This window comes from Apus apus, chromosome 3 (genome assembly GCF_020740795.1).
Source record: "Apus apus isolate bApuApu2 chromosome 3, bApuApu2.pri.cur, whole genome shotgun sequence".
NCBI classification, from domain to species: domain Eukaryota; kingdom Metazoa; phylum Chordata; class Aves; order Apodiformes; family Apodidae; genus Apus; species Apus apus.
Genome location: NC_067284.1, coordinates 61,517,372 through 61,536,289, shown reverse-complemented (window position 1 = coordinate 61,536,289; position 18,918 = coordinate 61,517,372). Strand labels below are relative to the sequence as shown.

General features: G+C 45.5%; 1 protein-coding gene across 1 annotated transcript in view; it reads right to left on the bottom strand.

The window, feature by feature from the left end:
- The window catches only part of EHD3 (EH domain containing 3), a 35,024-nt gene extending 24,148 nt beyond the window's left edge, over positions 1 to 10,876 (bottom strand). The window contains exons 1-2 of the mRNA XM_051613601.1: positions 10,281 to 10,876; positions 2,953 to 3,129 (exon numbers count right to left, since the gene is read on the bottom strand). Of these exons, the coding sequence (XP_051469561.1) occupies positions 2,953 to 3,129; positions 10,281 to 10,507 (404 nt within the window). The 5' untranslated portion in view covers positions 10,508 to 10,876. The remainder of the gene's footprint in view (positions 1 to 2,952; positions 3,130 to 10,280) is intronic.
- Positions 10,877 to 18,918: the final 8,042 nt, after the last annotated feature.

Genomic DNA, 18,918 nt, shown 5'->3' with positions numbered 1-18,918 from the left:
ACCCCTGAGGGACGCCACTTGCCACCATTTTCCATCTGGACATCGAGCCATTGACAACTACCCTCTGGATGCAACCATCCAGCCAGTTCCTTATTGTGCTGGTTTACTTTGGCAGAAGTTTTGATAGTGGGCAAAGGGCCCCAGGGGTGGCTCCAGCAAGAAGCTGAGAAGCTCCCCCTGCTCCAAACCCAGCCAAGGAGCCCTTACAGGGACAATAGATGAGCCTCTGCGATTAACATACAAAAAAACTGAGATAAGATCTGAGCAGAGACCACTTAAAGAGCAGCTGAGTTAAGAGGCTGAGCAGTGCTGGTGGTTGGTGAGGAAGAAGGGGAAGGTGCCCAAGCAGATGTTTTCCCTGCAACCTATAGAGAAATAGCAGGCTGTCCCCCTGCATTCATGGAGGAACATGGTGGAACATACCCTGAAGGTGCCAGGAGGGGAGAACCTGGCCAGTGGACTTGGATTTTGTGGCCACTGGACTCAGATTATGCAGCTTTGGAAGACCCCAGTGCCAGCAGAGGTGACTGCTCTCTAAGCAGCCTGTGACTCTGTGGGAAGCCCACGCTGGAGCAGCTTACTCCAGACCTTGTATGAAGGACTCATGAAGGAGAGGTTTGTGGAGGACTCTCTCCTGTGGAAAGGACCCCATGCGGAAGCAGGGGAACCAGCAGCCTGTGAATTGACTCTAACCCTCATCCCCTGTGGGGAAGGAGGGAGAGAAACCGGGAACAAAATAATTTGGCCCAGGAAGAAGGGAGGACTGGGGTAACATATACAAGCCTTGCTCTTTGTGTTGTCTGTGTCCTATGTGTATTTGATTAGTGTGAAATTATTCTTTTTCCCCAAATTGAGTCTGTTTTGCCTATGACCTTAAATCAGTAAAGAACCCTCTCTGTCCTTCATCTCAACCCCTGAGTTTCTAGTCAGCCTTTGTCCTCCTCATCCCAGAGTGCATGTGGGGGGGAAGTTGAGTGAGCAGCCATGTGGCTGTTCTTTGTCATGGTGGGCCCAAACTATGACACATCCACTGAACAGTCCACCCATCAAACCCATCTCTCTCCAATTTAGTGAGAAGGATGCTGTGGGGGACCGTGTCAAAGGCCTTGCAGAAGTCCAGATAGATGACATTCACTGCTTTTCCCTTGTCCACTGATGCAGTCAGTAGAAAGCCACTAGCTTGGTCAGGCAGGATTTGCCCCTGGTAAAGCCATGCTGGCTGTCTTGAATCACCTCCCTCTCCTCCATGTGCCTTAGCATGTCTTCTAGGAGGATCTGTTCCATGATCTTCCCAGGCACAGAGGTGAGACTGACAGGTCAGTAATTCCCAGGGTCCTCCTTTCTACCCTTTTAAAAAATGGGCATAACATGTCCTTTCTTCCAGTCACCAGGGACTTCACCTGACTGCCATGACTTTTCAAATATCATGGAGTGGCTTGACAACTACATCCATCAATTCGGTCAAGACTCTGGGATGCATCTCACTGGGTCCCATGGACTTGTGTATCTTCAGGTTCCTCAGATGATCACAAACCTTATCTTGACTTTCAGGGTGACTTTGTCTCTCTGGTCTCCATATTGTGGGCCATCAACATGAGAGTTGTGAGGAGAGGAGTTGCCAATGACTGAAGCAAAAAATTTGTTGAGAATCTCAGCCTTCTCCTAGTCTGTTGTTACCAGTTCACCATTGTGGCTCACCAGGGGGGTATGCTTTCTTTAACCTTCCTTTTCTGGTTTATATACCTGTAGAAGCCCTTCTTGTTTTTCTTCACATCTCTTGCCAAATTCAGTTCCAGCTGCACCTTGGCCTTCCTGACCTCATCCCTACATAACCGGGCAGTGTCCCTATACTCTTCCCAGGACACCTGTCCCCTCTTCCACTGCCTGTGTAGTTCCATCTTGCCTTTTATATTGACCAGCAGATCTTGACTCAGCTACACTGGTCTCTTGCCTTCCTTGCCTGATTTCTTACACCTGGGGATTGAGATCTCTTGTAATTCTATTGATCCTTAAAGATCTGCCAGCTTTCTTCTGCTCCCTTGTCCCTAAGAGCTGTTTCCCATGGGGTACTATTAACTCCTTGAAGAGCTGGAAGCTTGCTTTCCTAAAATTTAGGGTCCTAAACTTCTCATCTGCCTCTTACCCCTTAGGACAGTGAACAGCACTAGTGCATGATCACTGCAGCCCGGGCTGTCTGATGTGTTCACTTACATTTGTGACCATCAGGTCCAATAACACATTCCCCAGATAGGACTGTCCATTTCTTGACTTAAGAAGTTGTCATTGAGGCACTCCAGGAGTCTTGCCATGCTGCTTTTCCAACAGATGTTGGGATGGTTGAAATCCCTCAGCAGGATGAGAGCCTGCAATCATGGTGTTTCCTCAAGCTGAAATAAGGCACTTCATCAACAAGCTCCGCTTGATTGGGCTGCCTGTAGCAAACTCCAGCCACTAGGCTCCCTTTGCTGTCTCAACCCCTAATTCCCATACAAACTTTGAATCAGCTCATGGCTATTCTTTAGGGACAACCCTTCACACTCTATCCATCTCTTTACATAGAGAGCAACATCTCCACCCCTTCTTCCTCTCCTGTCCCTTCTGAACAGCTTGTAGCCATCAATAGCCACACTCTAGATTCATTCCACCAAGCTTCTGTAATTGCCACTACGTCATAGCTTTCCTGTAGCACAGTAGCGTCCAAATCCTCCTGTTTGTTGCCCATGCTGTGTGCATTAGTGTAGAGGCACTTCAGCTGAGCTGGCCACGTCACCTTCTTAGAGGGACACTGTTTTATACCCCCAAGGTGTTTCATGGATGCTATCTTCCTGTCGCCTGTTACCTCTATGACTTCCAGACCTGCAAACTCCCGTTTGTTTGCAGCAGGTTCAGTTTTCCACTCCCCCTTAGGTTTTAACTTTATTCTCTAGCCCAACTAAGTTCTTGAGTACTGACCTGTTCAAAAAAGCATTGCCAAAGGCATTGAGTTTCCTGAATGGTTTTTTGGGATCCACCACAAGTGCGTTTCCAGGAACGATTCCTTCCACATCTCCTTGCATAACTGCTATAAAGGAGTCAGTTGTAGGCTCTGGCCCAATCCTCATCCCAGGGAAATCCTGCTCCAGCAGGTACCTGTAGACAAAAAAAACAGGGTGTGGGCATGAGTCATGAGCTACCCAAGTCCTAAATGAGTTGTACTGAAGATTGCAGTATAATTATGAAGCTCAACAGTATGAATCCTTCCAAGACTATTTTTAGCACTGTCACTGAATTGCTCGATAAATGCAATAGTAGCTTTTTTAGTCAGGATCTCCACATTTAAAGCTTTCTTATATCAGGTATATTAAGAAATTGACAAGATTACAGCTGCTGAAAAAGATCCTATAATGTTTAATCATTTTGTGAATTTAATCCTCAAGACTTCGAAACAGATTTTGCATAGCAAAGTAAAAACAGTGGTTCACTGCCATCACAGTTAATCCTGAAACCTTACCGGCTTTTGGTGCCAATATCAATTATTTCACTGCTACACATTTTAGCAGACTCATCCAACTAATGTGCTTAGCCTCCAGTCTGAATCAGTCACTTAATTGCCAGCTTCTTCTGTACTTGACTGTTGAAGTCTTAAAGTTTCCCTTCCTGTGTGCTTCTAAAATGCAGCTACCGGTCTGCAGTACAAGCTGCTCTAGCATATAGAGCATTAAGCCTGTGGGTAGCAGAGTATATCCCAAACATTTGTTATCAAGCTAAACAGCACAGTAAGCACAGCATCCCTTATTACTCCTAAGCCTCTGGCAGCCTCTTTGGAGTTTACCAAATTTCAGGGAAAGATAAGTCACTCATGGACTTTGAATATGACCCTGGCATCAGATCCTGACTTATCCTGCCAAATTCAGGGTGGATCAGTGGGACATGGGGCAGTTCCCTTTGGCTCATAAAGGCCAAATACCAACACTGAGGTCAGGTCTGTGTTTGTGTGGGAGGGTGCACAAAGCATCCCATCTGGTGGTCCTGTGCTGAAAACTAAGATCATTGTGTCCATGTGGCTTCTGAGAGACAGGTATGGGATGGTGTTAGACCACCTGGTCTGGTGGTAAGCTCTGGACTGTTACATAATGAACATGTGACTGCTAGATTATTAGTTAGTATAATACTGTGTTGCTTGTTGCCAATGGCTGGCACTTCCTCTACCATTGCTTTGACCTCATCTTCAGCATGTAGAAAGTAGAAAATATAGAATTGTTGTCACGTTAATCAGGGGATTGGGAAGAAAGAAATGGAAAAAGGGCTGAGGATTTTTCATTACTGAGATCAGTTCATTTAGGTGAGTCTTAGCAGAGAGGGTAAGTTCATAGAATCATATTATAGAATAGTTTGGGTTGGAAGGGACCTTAAAGATCATCTATATCCAACCCCCCTGCATTGGCAGGGACAGCTCCCACTAGATCAGGTTGCTCAGAGCCCCATCCAGCCTGGCCTTGCACACTTCCAGGGAGGGGGCATCCACAGCTTCTCTGGGAAACCTGTGGCAGTGCCTCACCACTCTCACAGTGAAGAATTTCTTCCTAATGTGTCACCTAAATCTCCCCAGTTCCAGTTTTAACCCATTACTCCTTGTCCTATTGCTATAAGCCCTTGTAAAAAGTCCTTCCCCAGCTTTCCTCTAGGCCCTATGCAGGAGACTACAGGATCATTGTGTGAAGACTTTAACTTTTTTTGGGTTCCCGCTCTCACCATTCATTTAAGAGGTAATCACCATCCAGTGTTTAACAAAACTTGTACTTGTTCAGCAGGGCTATTTAGTAACATCATGTCAGCAAGTGCATCTTCAGTTGCCAATTGGCAAGGCTAAATCAACTGGCTGTAGAGGTAAAACACGGAAGGGAATAGCCAGGAAACACTGCAAATCACAGCCACAGGCTTAGTACATGTTGGTTATATCCATATAGGCTATATGGATATAGGAGTTGATCACCTCCCTTATTGGTATTTTACCATGTGTTTTCTTGTATCTTTTATCCAAAGTACTTCCAAGTCCTGTGCTTACCAGAATGTCACCAGAAGTGACTTCTCTTGACAGCAGCAACTCCGAAGTGGAACAGCAGCCATTTGGCACTTCCCAAAAACCCTGAAATAATACAGGAAGGCTTCCAAGAAGGGTACAGCCCCCTGAGCTCCTATACTAGGGTAGATATGTCCTGTCTACCTAAAGCCTACACAGAGGTTGCTCAAACTTTCCCAGAGAAGTAGCTAATTACTTAACAAAAGCAGATTGCACCTCCATGGCTGGTGAAGACAATTAAATTTAATGGCAGCTACAGTAACTTCTCTCTAGCTTGAATCAGCCACTTTTCTCCCACCAAGGGCTCTGTAGACATGAGAGTTCTTGGCTCACTTCCCTGGAAAGATACTTACACTGAAACAGCTATTTGCTAAGTTAGAAATACTCTGGAATTTAAGCTCAGGCATCCTGGATGGCAAATCAATAATGTCAGCCCCTGATAAACTGCTGCAATGCTAGTCACTGCTATTGGCTTTCCTATGCTCCCGCTTTGTACTTTGCTTTTGGTTTGACACAGTGTGTATCAGCTTTTTTATCAGCCTATGACACTAACTCAATCCATAAAAATAAATCTTTGAGTTCTCCCCTTGCAAATACTAGATAAAATAAATAGGTAGCAATAACAATTATCAAATGCAACAAGTGCTTTTGAGAAACACACCTTACTCCCAATGCTAGGTTGCAGCCTTGCTGTAACAATTACCTGTATGGTTATTTTACAGGTTTGAAATGCACATGTAATACAACTTTTGAGCAGCAGGAGACAAAAAAGCCCAGGAGTTTTGTCATTTATAGACAACGCTTCTGAGAAAATCTAAGGAACAGTCCTGCATGTAATAGAAACACTCCTCCTCCAGCCAGGCTGCTTGAAAGAATTTTATAATGTATCATAGCTCCACTCAGCTAACGTTTCAAATCATTTTTGAGCTTATTTATTGTACAAGACTTAAAAAAAAAAAAACCAAAACCAAAAAACCCTAACAAAAGCACTCTTGTACAGAAGTGGCTACAAGCCAATGCTAATCGACTTAATGTGTAACAAGTGGTACGAAATCAGAGAGATGAAAATTTGCACTGCCTAGTATCATAGCATCTAATTTAAGTAAGGCTTCTCTGGGAGATTCAAATACATAGTGCAGCAGGCTGTATGTAGCATAAGAATGTTGTGGCACACAGGACAAATACAAAGGGACTTATTGACACTTGTCTGACGGGTGGAAGCCGCTTTTGCTAGGCAGTGATGCCAGCTGCCTCTGCTAACAAAAAAAAGCTACAGATCACAGGCAGTTGTAATATTTTTGGGGATTTCTGATAGAGCACCAAACAATGGCTGTGGAAAACACTGACTGACAGATTAATTTCCTCCACCTGTGCAGTATGCCTTACTCTGAGCTGCTGAACACCTTCAGGAGCCTGGAGAGTGACCTCCAGCCAGGTTGGGGAAGCCTGCAGAGAGTACCAGACAGGAGTATTTGTTATTTTACCATTTTTATTTCCAAGGGGTTTTTTGTGGTTTTGTTGGGTTGTTTTTTTGTTGGGTTGTTTTTTTGTTGGGTTGTTTTTTTGTTGGGTTGTTTTTTTGTTGGGTTGTTTTTTTGTTGGGTTGTTTTTTTGTTGGGTTGTTTTTTTGTTGGGTTTAAATCTACATCTTTTGAATGGCCAGTCTGCTTTTTGGTGAAGTACCTGGAGCTGGTATGCAGCTGGGAGCATCATGCTCTTTGCCTTATTTTGCGCCTGTCCCTGCTTCTCTTGAGGGAGAGGTGAGGGACAAGGGCAGGAACGCTGCATTAGTGTCAGCCTGGCTTAAGATACCCTTTTGCAGGTGGGTTTGGAGCAGCATAAGAAATTCCAGGCTCTCTGGGCAGGAATGCCACAGGATGCGGGGGAAGGGGCGTTTGCACATGATGAGTCATGCAAGAGCCATGCAGGATGTTTCATGTGGCAGCAGAGGTGATATGGAGCAGGAAAGGGAAGAAAGGCAGAGCAGGAGGAAATGGTGACAACTGCCTGGTGAAGGCAGAGATGAAAGGCACAAGGTGGTCACACCAGAGCTCTGTGCGTTGCCTCTGACAAACAGTCTGGAGAGGCCAGGATGTGTAAGTGATTAGCTACAGGAGGAAGGGGCAGCTACACCAGGAAAGCAAGACATGCTGACAGTAGGGCTCTGGCAGGCTTGTTTATATTACTAGTAGGACAGCTGGATAGAAGCCAGGATTATTTTTAGAAAATACCACAGAATCTAAGTTAATTAGGAGTAATGTTCTTTTCTGTGCGCCTACCCTCTTACAGGAAACATAAAAAGCAATAGCCTTGCAGAGGCAGGCTCCAGTGGCATCCTGCTGCAGCTGTCAGCTGTTCTCAGGTAGAGGTGTTGCCTTGCCCTTGCCATCATCGCCTTTCAGACTCTGGCCCTGCAGAAAAGCCTCAGCCAAATGTATGCTGAAGAGAGAAATGGGAGTGAGAGTGAAGAGAGGATACAGCAAGAAGTAGGAATGGATAAGCTGCAGTTAGTGATACTACACCTTTCACATAGCAAAATAAGGTTATCTGGGTGCCTAAAGCAGGGGAAAGAACAGCCTGGTTCCACTGAAAACAAGCCAGTGCTCTAGTCTTACTTTGCTGGCTTTGACCCACAAAACTCACCTTCCTCCTTCCTGCCTCAGCCTCTAGGAATGCTTCTTACTGCTGACCTTGACTGCTTTTTGCCATTGCCTCCTAACAAGTCAGCAGCCTCACTGCAAGACACTGCAGCTTATGTGCTTCAGAGCTTTGCATTTCTTCCTTGTTCCATCTCAGATTTCCCAAGGATGATGTCTGAGAGATAAACTGACCTCAGGTAGGTAACAGGTTCTTTGTCCATGTTGACATCACTGGGAGCTAGGTGAACTGGGACCATTTAGTGACACTAAGTCATCTCCCTAAATTGCATAGCAGTATAAGCAGGATACAATATAAGACTGGAGTGGATACATAAGGATAACAATAATTATCCCTCATGCTGACAAGATTATGGAAGAAGTGTCCAAAGGATGTCTCTTGCTTCACTCTAATGTAAAGACATAATGGTTGTTTGCCCTCCCACTCCCTTCCTCAGCCCTCTTTAACTCCTCCCTGCTCTCAGTTTTATCTCCTACTCATCCTCCCACAACAACCCTGGATGCCAATCTGGTGCTTATCCCAGCTCTCTGACCAGCACCTGTGAACTCACACTTGAAGCCTATCATGAGCAACACTTAAGTCTTCTGGCATCTCCTGCTTTTGGTTTGGAACATACCAGAGTAACAGACCCTCACACTCCTCCTATTGTAAGAGGCCCTGGGGCTCCCCAACAGCTTTCACCTTCTTATACACTATTACACACAGATAAAACTGTGTTCCTGGGCAGCTTTCTCAGGACCATTTTACACTCCTGTGAAACAGATGCTTCTGGTCACTTCTGCTTGACCATAGTCTCTGGGTAGGCTCATCTCAACTGTGTGCACAAAGAAGGCTGGGAGAAGAGGACACAAGCATAAATTAAATGCAGCGTGGAAGAAAGGCTCAGATCAGTTTGCTGACAGGAGAGCAAAGGGGTTGCTGCCATACCACATGAGTGCAGATTCAATCTTCTTTTCCTGCAACATCCTTTGGGCACCCAAACTTCTTGCGAAAGGAGGTCAAGCTTACAGAAAAAGGATTCACTGAACAGAAAGGGTCTCTGCTAACTGCAGCATGCAGGTGAGACTGTAGGGAAAAGCTGATGCTGGCTATCCAGAGAGGAGCATTTGGATGAGATGCTCTAGTTACACAGCTAGCAACCTCAAGAATGGATATTCAGCAACCTCATTTTCAAGGGAAGTTTTGATCCGAGGTGTCAGTAACACAGAAGACAGGAAAAGCCCTTCCAACAGGTTTGGTACCAAGTCACAGAACAAAGATCTGGGGTGGAACCAGACAACTATGTAATCCAAGCTAGCCCCTCTAATTTGCAGAAGAGCAACTCCCTTTCTAACCATGTGCCAAATGCTTCTTAAGGTTATTCATGCCTCTTTTCCATCTACCAAATGACTTTTTCACACAAGAAAAGTCTTTTTGCTCAAACTTTGTTTGCCAGCTGCATGATAAGGCAGCAGAAATGTATTTTGTTCTTGGCTCCTGGCTGTGGCATTAACTAAAAGAAATATTACAGCATACAAAACCCCCACTCTCTGTGTTTCTCAAGGTCACTCCTGAAGTGGTACAGACAATTTGATTAACCTCTCTACGCTCCACAGCTCACTCCTCCACCAAGAAATGCTGGCAGAAGAAAGGACTGGCTGCCTGGGGGTTTCATCCAGATTTACACTGGGGTAATTCCACAGATTTCAACATGGCCACACCAGAAAAAGTCTGGAATTCAATGCCAAGCTTATGAATCACATAGGAAACACAGTACAGCTTCAGCTATGATCCCAAGAGAAAGGCTGCTGCAAGTTGAACCAGCAGTGTGGTTGAACAGCCATCTCTCCAACCCATTCCAGCTGAAAAACTTTAACCCTCTCCTTTACAGTTTCACATCAAACCGGCTGCTGGCAGCTGCTCTTTCTTTACAGTTACAAATGAATTTGCTTCTCCCAAAAATCTCAACACAGCAGGACACAGTTAAAACAAGGCTTACTCTTGAAACCCTGAAGATGGGCAGGTCTCTCATCTTCACACACGCCCCAACGGGCACACATGCTTCTCAAAACTAGGCTCTGAGCATTGCCTCTAGGTGCACTGCAGAGAAACATCTAAGCCAAGATACAGAACATTACAAACCCAAGCACGCACTTTACATTTCCCTAGACCATAGGTTGTTGCCCGACCACCCAAAAGCTACATCAAGTTGGAAAGACTGGCTGCTAGAGGTGCTACCCTGACCCAAGCAGCACCGGTATAACCCGGGCCAGGCTTGACGCAGCCTTTGCACTTTGAACGGACAAAAGGGCCCCGAGTGACTCACACCTCTAGGCTAATACCCTGCCTGCACTTCTCAGCCCTGGACTATTTTTTGCCACGCTGGTGTTTCATGGGACATCTCACACCACCCTGTCCTTACAAAGGAACCCTCTTAGGGTTTTAGTGGAGGTGGCACAGAGCAGGGAAGTGAGAAGGGATCCCGGCACAGCAGGGGAAGCAGAGATCCCTTCTGCCTCACCACGGCCCAAAGGCGTCAAGGGTGCAGGCATGCTCAGCAGGCAGCCCTCCAGCCAGGTTTTACCTGATGAAGGTGGTCTTCCCAGTGGAGTACTGCCCCACAAGGAGCACCATGGGCTTGTTGTCGAAATCAGCATCCTCCAGGGCCGGCGAGTGGAACTCGTGGAACTTGTAGTGCTCCTCCAAGGGGAGCAGTTTGGTTTTGTAGAGCTTTTTCAGACCCTCGCTGACCGTCTGAAAAACCTCGGGGTCCTTCCTCCGGCGGTCGTCGGTGCCCAGCCAGCTGAACATCTTGGGGCCGCCTGAAGCCAGCTCCGCAGCGACCACCGAGGCTGCGGCGGGGGGCTGCGGGAAAGGGAGGCGCCGCTGCTTGGCTGCCGGCGCGGGCTACCCCCGCATGCCCTCCCAGGCCGGGCTTGCGGGCGCGCTCCCCTCAGGCGCCCCGCCGAGAGGGCCGCCTTCCGTTACGCGGCCCTCACCGGCGGTTTCAGTCAGAAAGGCGGTCCCCACGGGAGGCTGGAGAAGCCGTTTCTCCTCCCAGCCTGGGCTGAGCCGCGCCAGCGAACACCGCCGACTCTCACGCCACCGCCTCCCGGCGTGGGCATGCCGCAGCGGCAGCGCGGGAGGGGCGGGCGGCGGCAGCTCCGGCGGGGCCCGGCGGGCGGCGTTTAAGGGCCGCCCCACAGGAAATGAGGCGGCGGCGGAAGGTGACGGCTTCTGGCGGGCGCCGCCCGTGCTGGGGGGCGTCGCGTCGCGTCGGGGCGGGAGGCGGCACGAGGCGGGGGAGAAGCGGGGGGACGGTTCGGCCCGAGGGTGCCCCGGGGGGCGCAGCTTTCGCTGGTGGGGCCTGGGCGGGAATTTGCGGCACGGCGGCCATTTTATTCCCTCACTCACTTGAAAATCAACCCCTGTGCGTGCAAGTTCGACAGGGAGCCAGCTGTTTCTGAACCCTGCCATCCCCAGCCCTTCCCCAAACCAGTGACTCGGCTGCACTGCTGCTGCCCCTCACTGCTCAGGGGCTTGCAGAGGCAAGGCTGTGCCCAGAGGAGTTCACCATTTAAGCAGATGAGAGGCGAATGAGCTGCTGTCTGCAGTCCTTTGTCCCTTCAGCAGTTAAGGCTGGCAGGGACAGCTGCGTGGGTTTTCCAGTGGTGACCCAAGACGCAGCACATCCCCAGGGCCAAGCCATAATGGTGCACTGTTAGGCTCTTCTGACTTCTGAGTGACTGGGACAGAATGGGGAAACTTCTGAAGTATCTCTGAATGGCTTCTTCACTGGAGTTTCTCCACTGGGACTGAGAAATGTGGCAAGGGTCAGTTTTGGAAGTGGTCTTGCTGTGTGGCTGCCTCCTGGCCTTTCCTGGCTATTTGCACACAGGAGAAACGCAGGCCTTGTTTAAGCAGAGGTGGTGGTGCAGCGGATTAAATGCAGTTGTTTTTCACAGAGAGGGGACACTCAGAGACATGTGTGGCCTCATGTGCTTGGACAACTATTCAGGTCCCTTTCTATGTATCTGGCTGCAGAAATAGCTGTTTTCCTGGATGCTCCTGTTTGGTGATCCATCCTATACGCTTAGAGGTCCTGTGGACTGACACAGGAGGTGCAAGCACTGACTGTAGGGACCAGCTTTCTTTTTCTGGAAGAAAATAGCAAGCTGTCTGTATTTTCTGAAGTTCAGGCTTCTCTGCTTTCCTGCCAATGCCTAAAGCTAGTGGAATTAATGTTTTGAAACCTCCTTAAACAAATGTTCTTAATTTCTTTAGTTTTATAAATAACAACTTTTGTCTCTAAGAATTTGATTACTCCTTTCCAGAGAAAGCTTCTGCAAATGAAGAGCCCTGTAGAAAACAATATGTTTTGGCATGAATTCCTCATTTTGTAGGAAAAAGAAGCTTTAATCTTTTAGATAGTTCTGCTATTTAAGGTCTGTGCTCCTCCAATGCCATTCTGGTATTTCTACAACTATATCTGGAGTCTCTTTGGTGCTTGCTTATGTATCCTCAGAGCTGAGTAAAGGTCAGGCCAGGAAGCCTTTGATTGTCAATCTCCCCAGGCCACTTTGATGCTTTTCCTGAATACAATGAATGTAGGAGGAAAGCAAAGTTTTTGTTGTGCAAGCTGTGGGAGCTGACTGCTACAGGTATGGCAGAGGCAGGCTTGTCCCATGTTTACTAGAAGAGGATAGATATTAAACATTAAGTTATGCTAATCATAAATATGTGTACTCAATGGTCAAATGGCAAAAAAAAAAAAAAAAAAAAAAAGTTTCCTTGCCTTGTCTGAAGAGAGTCCCCTACCTTTGGATTCTTTATCACCAGGGCAGATCATAAACTAAGTTTACAGTTTTTATAGCTTTCTTTAGGTGACTCACAAACATTGCACAATTTTATTTATTTTCTGCTGTTTTCTTAGCCATTTCTCTCTGGAAGGCTGACTTCTTCAAGGACTTTGTTTACCTTGAAGTATAGAGCTTGCCAAAAGGAGAAGTAAAATTAGGAAAGGAAATTTAGAGTATAATTAGGTTTTTCTTTTTTCCAGAATTTGAACTGAAAATTGTAATTTGTTTTGTAGTTTACTCCATTTCTTAAACAGGGATGGGGACAATAGCAAGTGACCAAGTTTGAAAAGTGCTGGTGACTCAGTACCTTAACACTTTGATAGTTAAAAGAAACTCGGGGAAGCAGTGTAATTCACTAAAACTTCCTGCCAGTGCAGTTACTGTCTCTGTTTATTACCAAGTAAGAAACCCAAATAGACAGTGTCAAAAGTTCAGGTAGCAATGGATTCAACAGGGGATAGTCAGGTTTGTGGGAAAAGGATGAAGGGAGAGGAAGGCTCTGTGGGCCCCCAGAATTAAACCAAACATGCTAATTTGATAAGTAAGGGATGGTGAATTTCCTCTGGTGCAGCTAGCCCAAACTTCTTGACCTCCTGATCTTGTCATACGGCCTAGAAATAAAATTGTCTCCGGCGTAGTCCATTGATTTCCTCACTCATTGCTTTGCCTTTAGAACTCAGAAAGCTGCTGTCTTCCTGTCTTGCCCTCATTGCTCCTTCATGTTCCTCTAAAATATTCTCTATTATGTTTCTCCTACAATTGTTCTGAAGTGTCTTGGTATGCACATGGTGTTCTCTCCCTATCCTGTCCATACTGCTCTTATTCATTATTGCTTGGAGTGGAACAAGGTGCTGGTTTCCAGAAGTGGCACCAGAAATGAACAATGTGGGCTTGGATAATGTATATACAGTGAGTAGGAGGCATGCTTGCCTGCAGAGGGTTTACTCCTTAATCTGTAAGGCAAAGAAAGCACACAGGGGACAGACATCATTAACCCATGTGATGTCTGTAATACTGCTGGAAAGAAAAATCCTCCGAGCCTTTTGCCATGCTTGCCATGCAAAAGCTTTTAGGTTTCTCCTGGAGCTCTTAGATGGTTTTGACTATTTGTCATAGGATATTATGCTGGTTTGGTTTGGTGAGATTTTTGGTAGTGGGGAAAGGGCCCCAGGAGTGGCTCCAGCAAGAAGCTGAGAAGCTCCCCCTGCTCCAAACCCAGCTAAGGAGCCATTAGAGAGACAATAGCACCTCTGCGATTAACATACTAAGGAGCTGAGATAAGACCTGAGAAGAGGGAGCAGTTACAAGGAGCTGAGCTGGAGAGGCAGAGTGGTGCTGGTGGTTGGTGAGGAAGAAGAGGAAGAAGGTGCCCAAGCAGAAGTTTCCCTGCAAACCATGGCGAGATGGCAGGCAGTCCCCCTGCACTCATGGAGGAACGTGGTGGAACATTCCCTGGGGGCACCAGGAGGGGAGAACTTGGCCAGTGGACTCGGATTTGCTGCCAGTGGACTCTGATTATGCGGCTTTGGAAGACCCTGGCACGAGGGGTGGTGACTGTTCCCGAAGCAGCCTGTGACTGTGGGAAGCCCACGCTCGAGCAGCTCCAGACTTCGTGGAAAGGACTCATGAAGGAGAGGTTTGTGGAGGACTCTCTCCCATGGGAGGGACCCCACGGGGAAGCAGGGGAGGACTCTAAGGAATCCTTCTTCCTGAGGAGAAAAGAGCAGCAAGAACCACCAGACTGTGAACTGACTCTAAATCCCATCCCTTATCCTTCTGTGCTGCTGGGGGAAAGGAGGTAGACAAATCAGGAACAAAGTAATTTGGGCCCTGGAAGGAGGGTATGTAAGCACTGCTCTTTGTATTGTCTGTGTGCATCTGATTGGTGTGAAATTAAATTATTATTTTTCCCAAGTTGAGTCTGTTTTGTCCACGACTGTAAATGATCTTCACCCATGAGCTTCTAGTTGGCCTTTGTCCTCCTCATCCCAGAATGTGTGTGAGGGGGGGAGTGAAGTGAGCAGCCATGTGCCTGTTTCTTTGTTGTGTTAGGTCCATACCACAACACATATATACAGACATATACATCCCTCAACCTTACATAAATGCTCTTTTTAGAAATTGTTTGATTTAGTGATTGACAAAGTAAAAAACCTGTCATGACACTATCTGTTCTGAGAAAATGTGGGGGTTTTGAGGGGATTTCCTTTCTGAGCTTTTTTGTAACCTGAAAGCAGAAATTCTTTTAAAATGTATTAATACACAGTTGAATGCAAATTCCTGTTCTGCTTTGTCATTGATATAAGGAGACACTGAGTTTTGTGAACTGAATAATCAAATGGCTAACTAAATAAGGAGGCTGCCATCCACTGAAGCAATGGGTCACTCAAATAGTAGTATGCATGATGGGTTGACCTGTTCTTTCATGTCTTCTGTGGAATATTTTGCATTGGGCTGTTCAGAAATTTTCTATCATTATTCAGTATGCTTTTTCCCCCTCCTCCTGCTTCTACCGCAGTGGTTGACTAGCTCTTGAGGTTACATAGGCGAAACATATATATATATATATATATATATATACACACATGTGCACACAAGTGCACACATAATTACCGATAACATATATACTATTTATAAGCCGCAGGCATCACTGCTAGTGGAACAGTTATCCTTCACTGTGAGGACACACCTGAAGAAGGTAGGACATCAAATGCCAAGTACTATGTAGGGGGATTTCTTAGAGGTTTGAAAGGCATATAACTCTTGTCACCACTTCTTGGAGGCATGGTGCTGAGACTAAGCTGTCCTTTAGGATTAAATGGGTTTATGGGTTATTTGATGCTGCTGGCTGTGCTGAATGCAGCAGCTGCTGCTTTACTTTTCTATAGAAGTGTTGAAGGGAAAAGCAAAAAGTTCATATCAGCAAACATGAGAAGAATGACTGTGATGTTAAGTAACTAGATGAGCCGTGTCAGCTGCCCTGCATGTCGCAGCTCCAAGCTTCTGCCTACCAAATGGTTGGGAACACAGGCTGGTGTCTTAGCGAACCCAGATGTTTTGCACCCTTGTTCTCTCAGTTTTGCTGTTTGGGATGGTTTAGTTGATACTTGAGCACAAAGTATTCTACAGAGATCAAAAGTTTCATCTGTTTTTAACAGGAGTTGTGAGCAGTCAGAAGTTCTAATGATTAAGGTGATTATGAACAGGATGTTTGTAAGCTTAAGGGGTAAAGGACAAAGCTTGAGTAAATGAAGTTTTCATATTTCTACTAGTTTTGATGTAGTTGGGAAAATTTACACAGCAAAGAATACGCATTTTAAATTCTCAACCAAAATCTTAAAAAAATGAATTTTTGTTTGGAGGGATATTGTTTGAAGTTCTGAGATCCATCCAGGCATTTTTGCTACAGACTTCTGTTAACATCAGTGGGAGGTTCTCGAGCAAGTTCAGTGCTTGGCCTTGAAAATCTCAGCACCAGAAGGTGTTAATCAACTTTGCGGCAAATAATCTAAGCATGGGAAGCTCAGTGAAAGGTCCTCTTCCTGTCTGTATGTGCATTCATTTTATAAGAAAATACAATGCAGTGCTTCTTTCCAAGATATTTCTATTTGCTAAAAAGCCTACTGGAAGAGTGGCAATAAATTTTGACATTTTACTTCTGAAATACACCTCTATGTTTAGTCAAAGACTTGAGGTTGTACCTGCAAGTGCTGTTTCTATACTGTGTGTTTAGAGACTAATAGAGGCTAACAAAGCCTAATACGGTTGCCTTTCCTTTTGATTAATGACCGCTAATTTCTGTAGCTAATATTCTGCTGTATTATGAGAATGGTTGTAAAAAATGGGCCCACATCGTTTGTTCTGCTCACCCTAAGATTTATTATTTTGCATACAAACATTTGCTCTGTTCCACACAACTGGAAGAGGCACCTCAGCCTAGATGCAAATGGTCTTCGTTAGATCAGAGGAGCTAGGCTGAGCTCTGTCAGCTGCATGGTTAGCCCTTGAATTGCCCACTGCCCCAGCATTGCCTGAGATGACTTATCTCAGAGACTAAGAGGCTTTTGGAGAAAGAGACCAGCACCAACCTCTATACAATGACCTTTCAGATAGTTGTAGAGACTGATGAGGTCTCCCCTCAGCCTTCTCTTTCTCAAACTCCTCCCAGCTCCTTCAAGCATTCTTCATAAGATTTATTCTCTAGGCTCTTCACCAGCTTCGTTGCCCTCCTCTGTACTCGCTCCAGCACCTCGATATCTCTTTTGAATTGAGGTCCCCAAAGCTGGATGCAATACTCCAGGTGTGGCCTCACCAGTGCTGAGTACAGGGACACAATCACCTCTCTACTTCTGCTGGTCACACTATTTCTAATACAAGCCAGGATGCCATTGGCTTTCTTGGCCACCTGGGCACACTGCTGGCTCATACTCAGCCTCTTGTTAATTAGAACCCCTAGGTCCTTTTCTGCCAGACAGCTTTCCAGCCACACTTACCCAGCCTGTAGCATTGCATGGGGTTGTTGTGGCCCAAGTGCAGGACCTGGCACTTGGCCCTGTTGAAGCCCATACCATTAGCATTAGCCCAACAAATTAAACCAGGAGGTGGAACACCTTGTAGTTGTCTAAGCAGTGACTGTTCATGACACATAAAATGCTTCATTGCGTCTTTTGTTCAGAGATTTTCAGTTAATTTGGAAAAGAGTTTAAAATAATACGACTACAGGCAGGTTCTGTTGGGAGCTTTTCAAAACATATGAAGTAGCTGCATTATTGTCTCGCAACACACATGGTTACAGTCATGGCTGCTGGCTCAGTTTCTTGAAAATAAGGCTACATGTTCAGGTGATTTAAACTTCCATTTTTTAAAACATCAGGGTTTTTTTCATAGGTTTTCAAGGCCTACCCATAAATTTTTGTTCTTTTTCAAATAAATGCCAGGCTGAAGTATGAACTGGTGAAGGGTTACAGTTATTTTATCTGGCATTGTGGGTGCCAGACCAAAAAATCAAATCTCAAGTATTTACTCTTCAGTGTAGCTCAAAGTATGTAATTTGCTCAACAGTTCTTTTCCTGGGGAGCAGCAAAATGAGAAATTCTTCTTCGTACATGTTTTGTCTGTCTATATAAAGTGCAACCAATCTCTAGGATGTTTTCGTCCTTTTGTTTTTCCCTTAATCTGTGTTTCTGTTGCTCTTGTAGCTGTGAAGGTCAATGGCTATAAAAAGGCAGGGTCTGGAGGGAGAAACAGTATTTTGCATCTGGACAAAAAAATAGGCAAGTTGTTAGGCACTTGAGTCCTTTTTCAGGTCTGAAATCTCTACTGTACAATAGAAATTTACATTTTTATTTCCAAGTTTATATTTTAAGGATTTTCTCTGGGTTGTCCAGGAGGATCAGGCCTCATGAATCAGTTGTAGAGTGGTTTTACAAGTAATGAGGGTTCTGCATGGGAGGATAGTGCAATCTGAGGTTGTTTGGTTCCTCACAGTGAATGCCAGTGACCTTCAACTTTGATGGGAGTAACAACCCACTGGTTCCTAACTGAGAACAGTTTCCTAGAGTGCCTGGGGTGATGATTTTGAGACTCAGAGAGCCTCCTCTGCAGGGAAGCCTTCCAAATACTGTATAATTATGGCATGTGAACCATTTATTGAACTTTGTAGCTCAATTGATTTTTTCAGTCTACACTGTAATGAGAAGGCTATGATTGTGATCACCTTGTTACCACGTTTGAGCATGATTTCCCTGCTGAGGTTTTAATAACGATTTCTCCTAGGAGCCCACCACTGGCAGCAAAAGGTGATGACTGCTAATGTTTAACTTAGCTGCTAATATTAAAAAAAGGGCTGTGAAATCATTCTTTGCTGTTTTCAGTGAGGGGGGATGAGAAACATCTGTCTTGGATGTTACAAGAAAAAGAGATCTCAGCATGCTATTTCATATGTGAATCTGTCGTAATCAGCAAGATGGAATGTGATCTCTTGGGGAAGATTGTCTCATTCTCCAAAATGAGGCAAAAGGGGCAAAATAACCATTGAGTGTTTGTAATGTCTTTGTAACACCTATCTTCCTACTTTTTTTTTTTTTTTTTTTTTTTTTAAGAGAAAGAACTACATGCCAAAATGAGATTGAATAAAGACTGTGATTCATGTTGCAGCATGTTATGAAAATATACTGGGAGCCTAAAATAGTCTGGAGAGAGACTCAGAATAGCTGTGTGTATGGCTTCGAAGCTCCAGCAAGAGTCAATGAGGTCACTAATTTTTATTTTGCTCAGATGTACGGTGAATGTAAAGCCTTGAAAATGCAGTGGTAGGTGCTAGAGTAGAATCAGATGAGTCCCTACTTCTGGAAGTGTCACCCC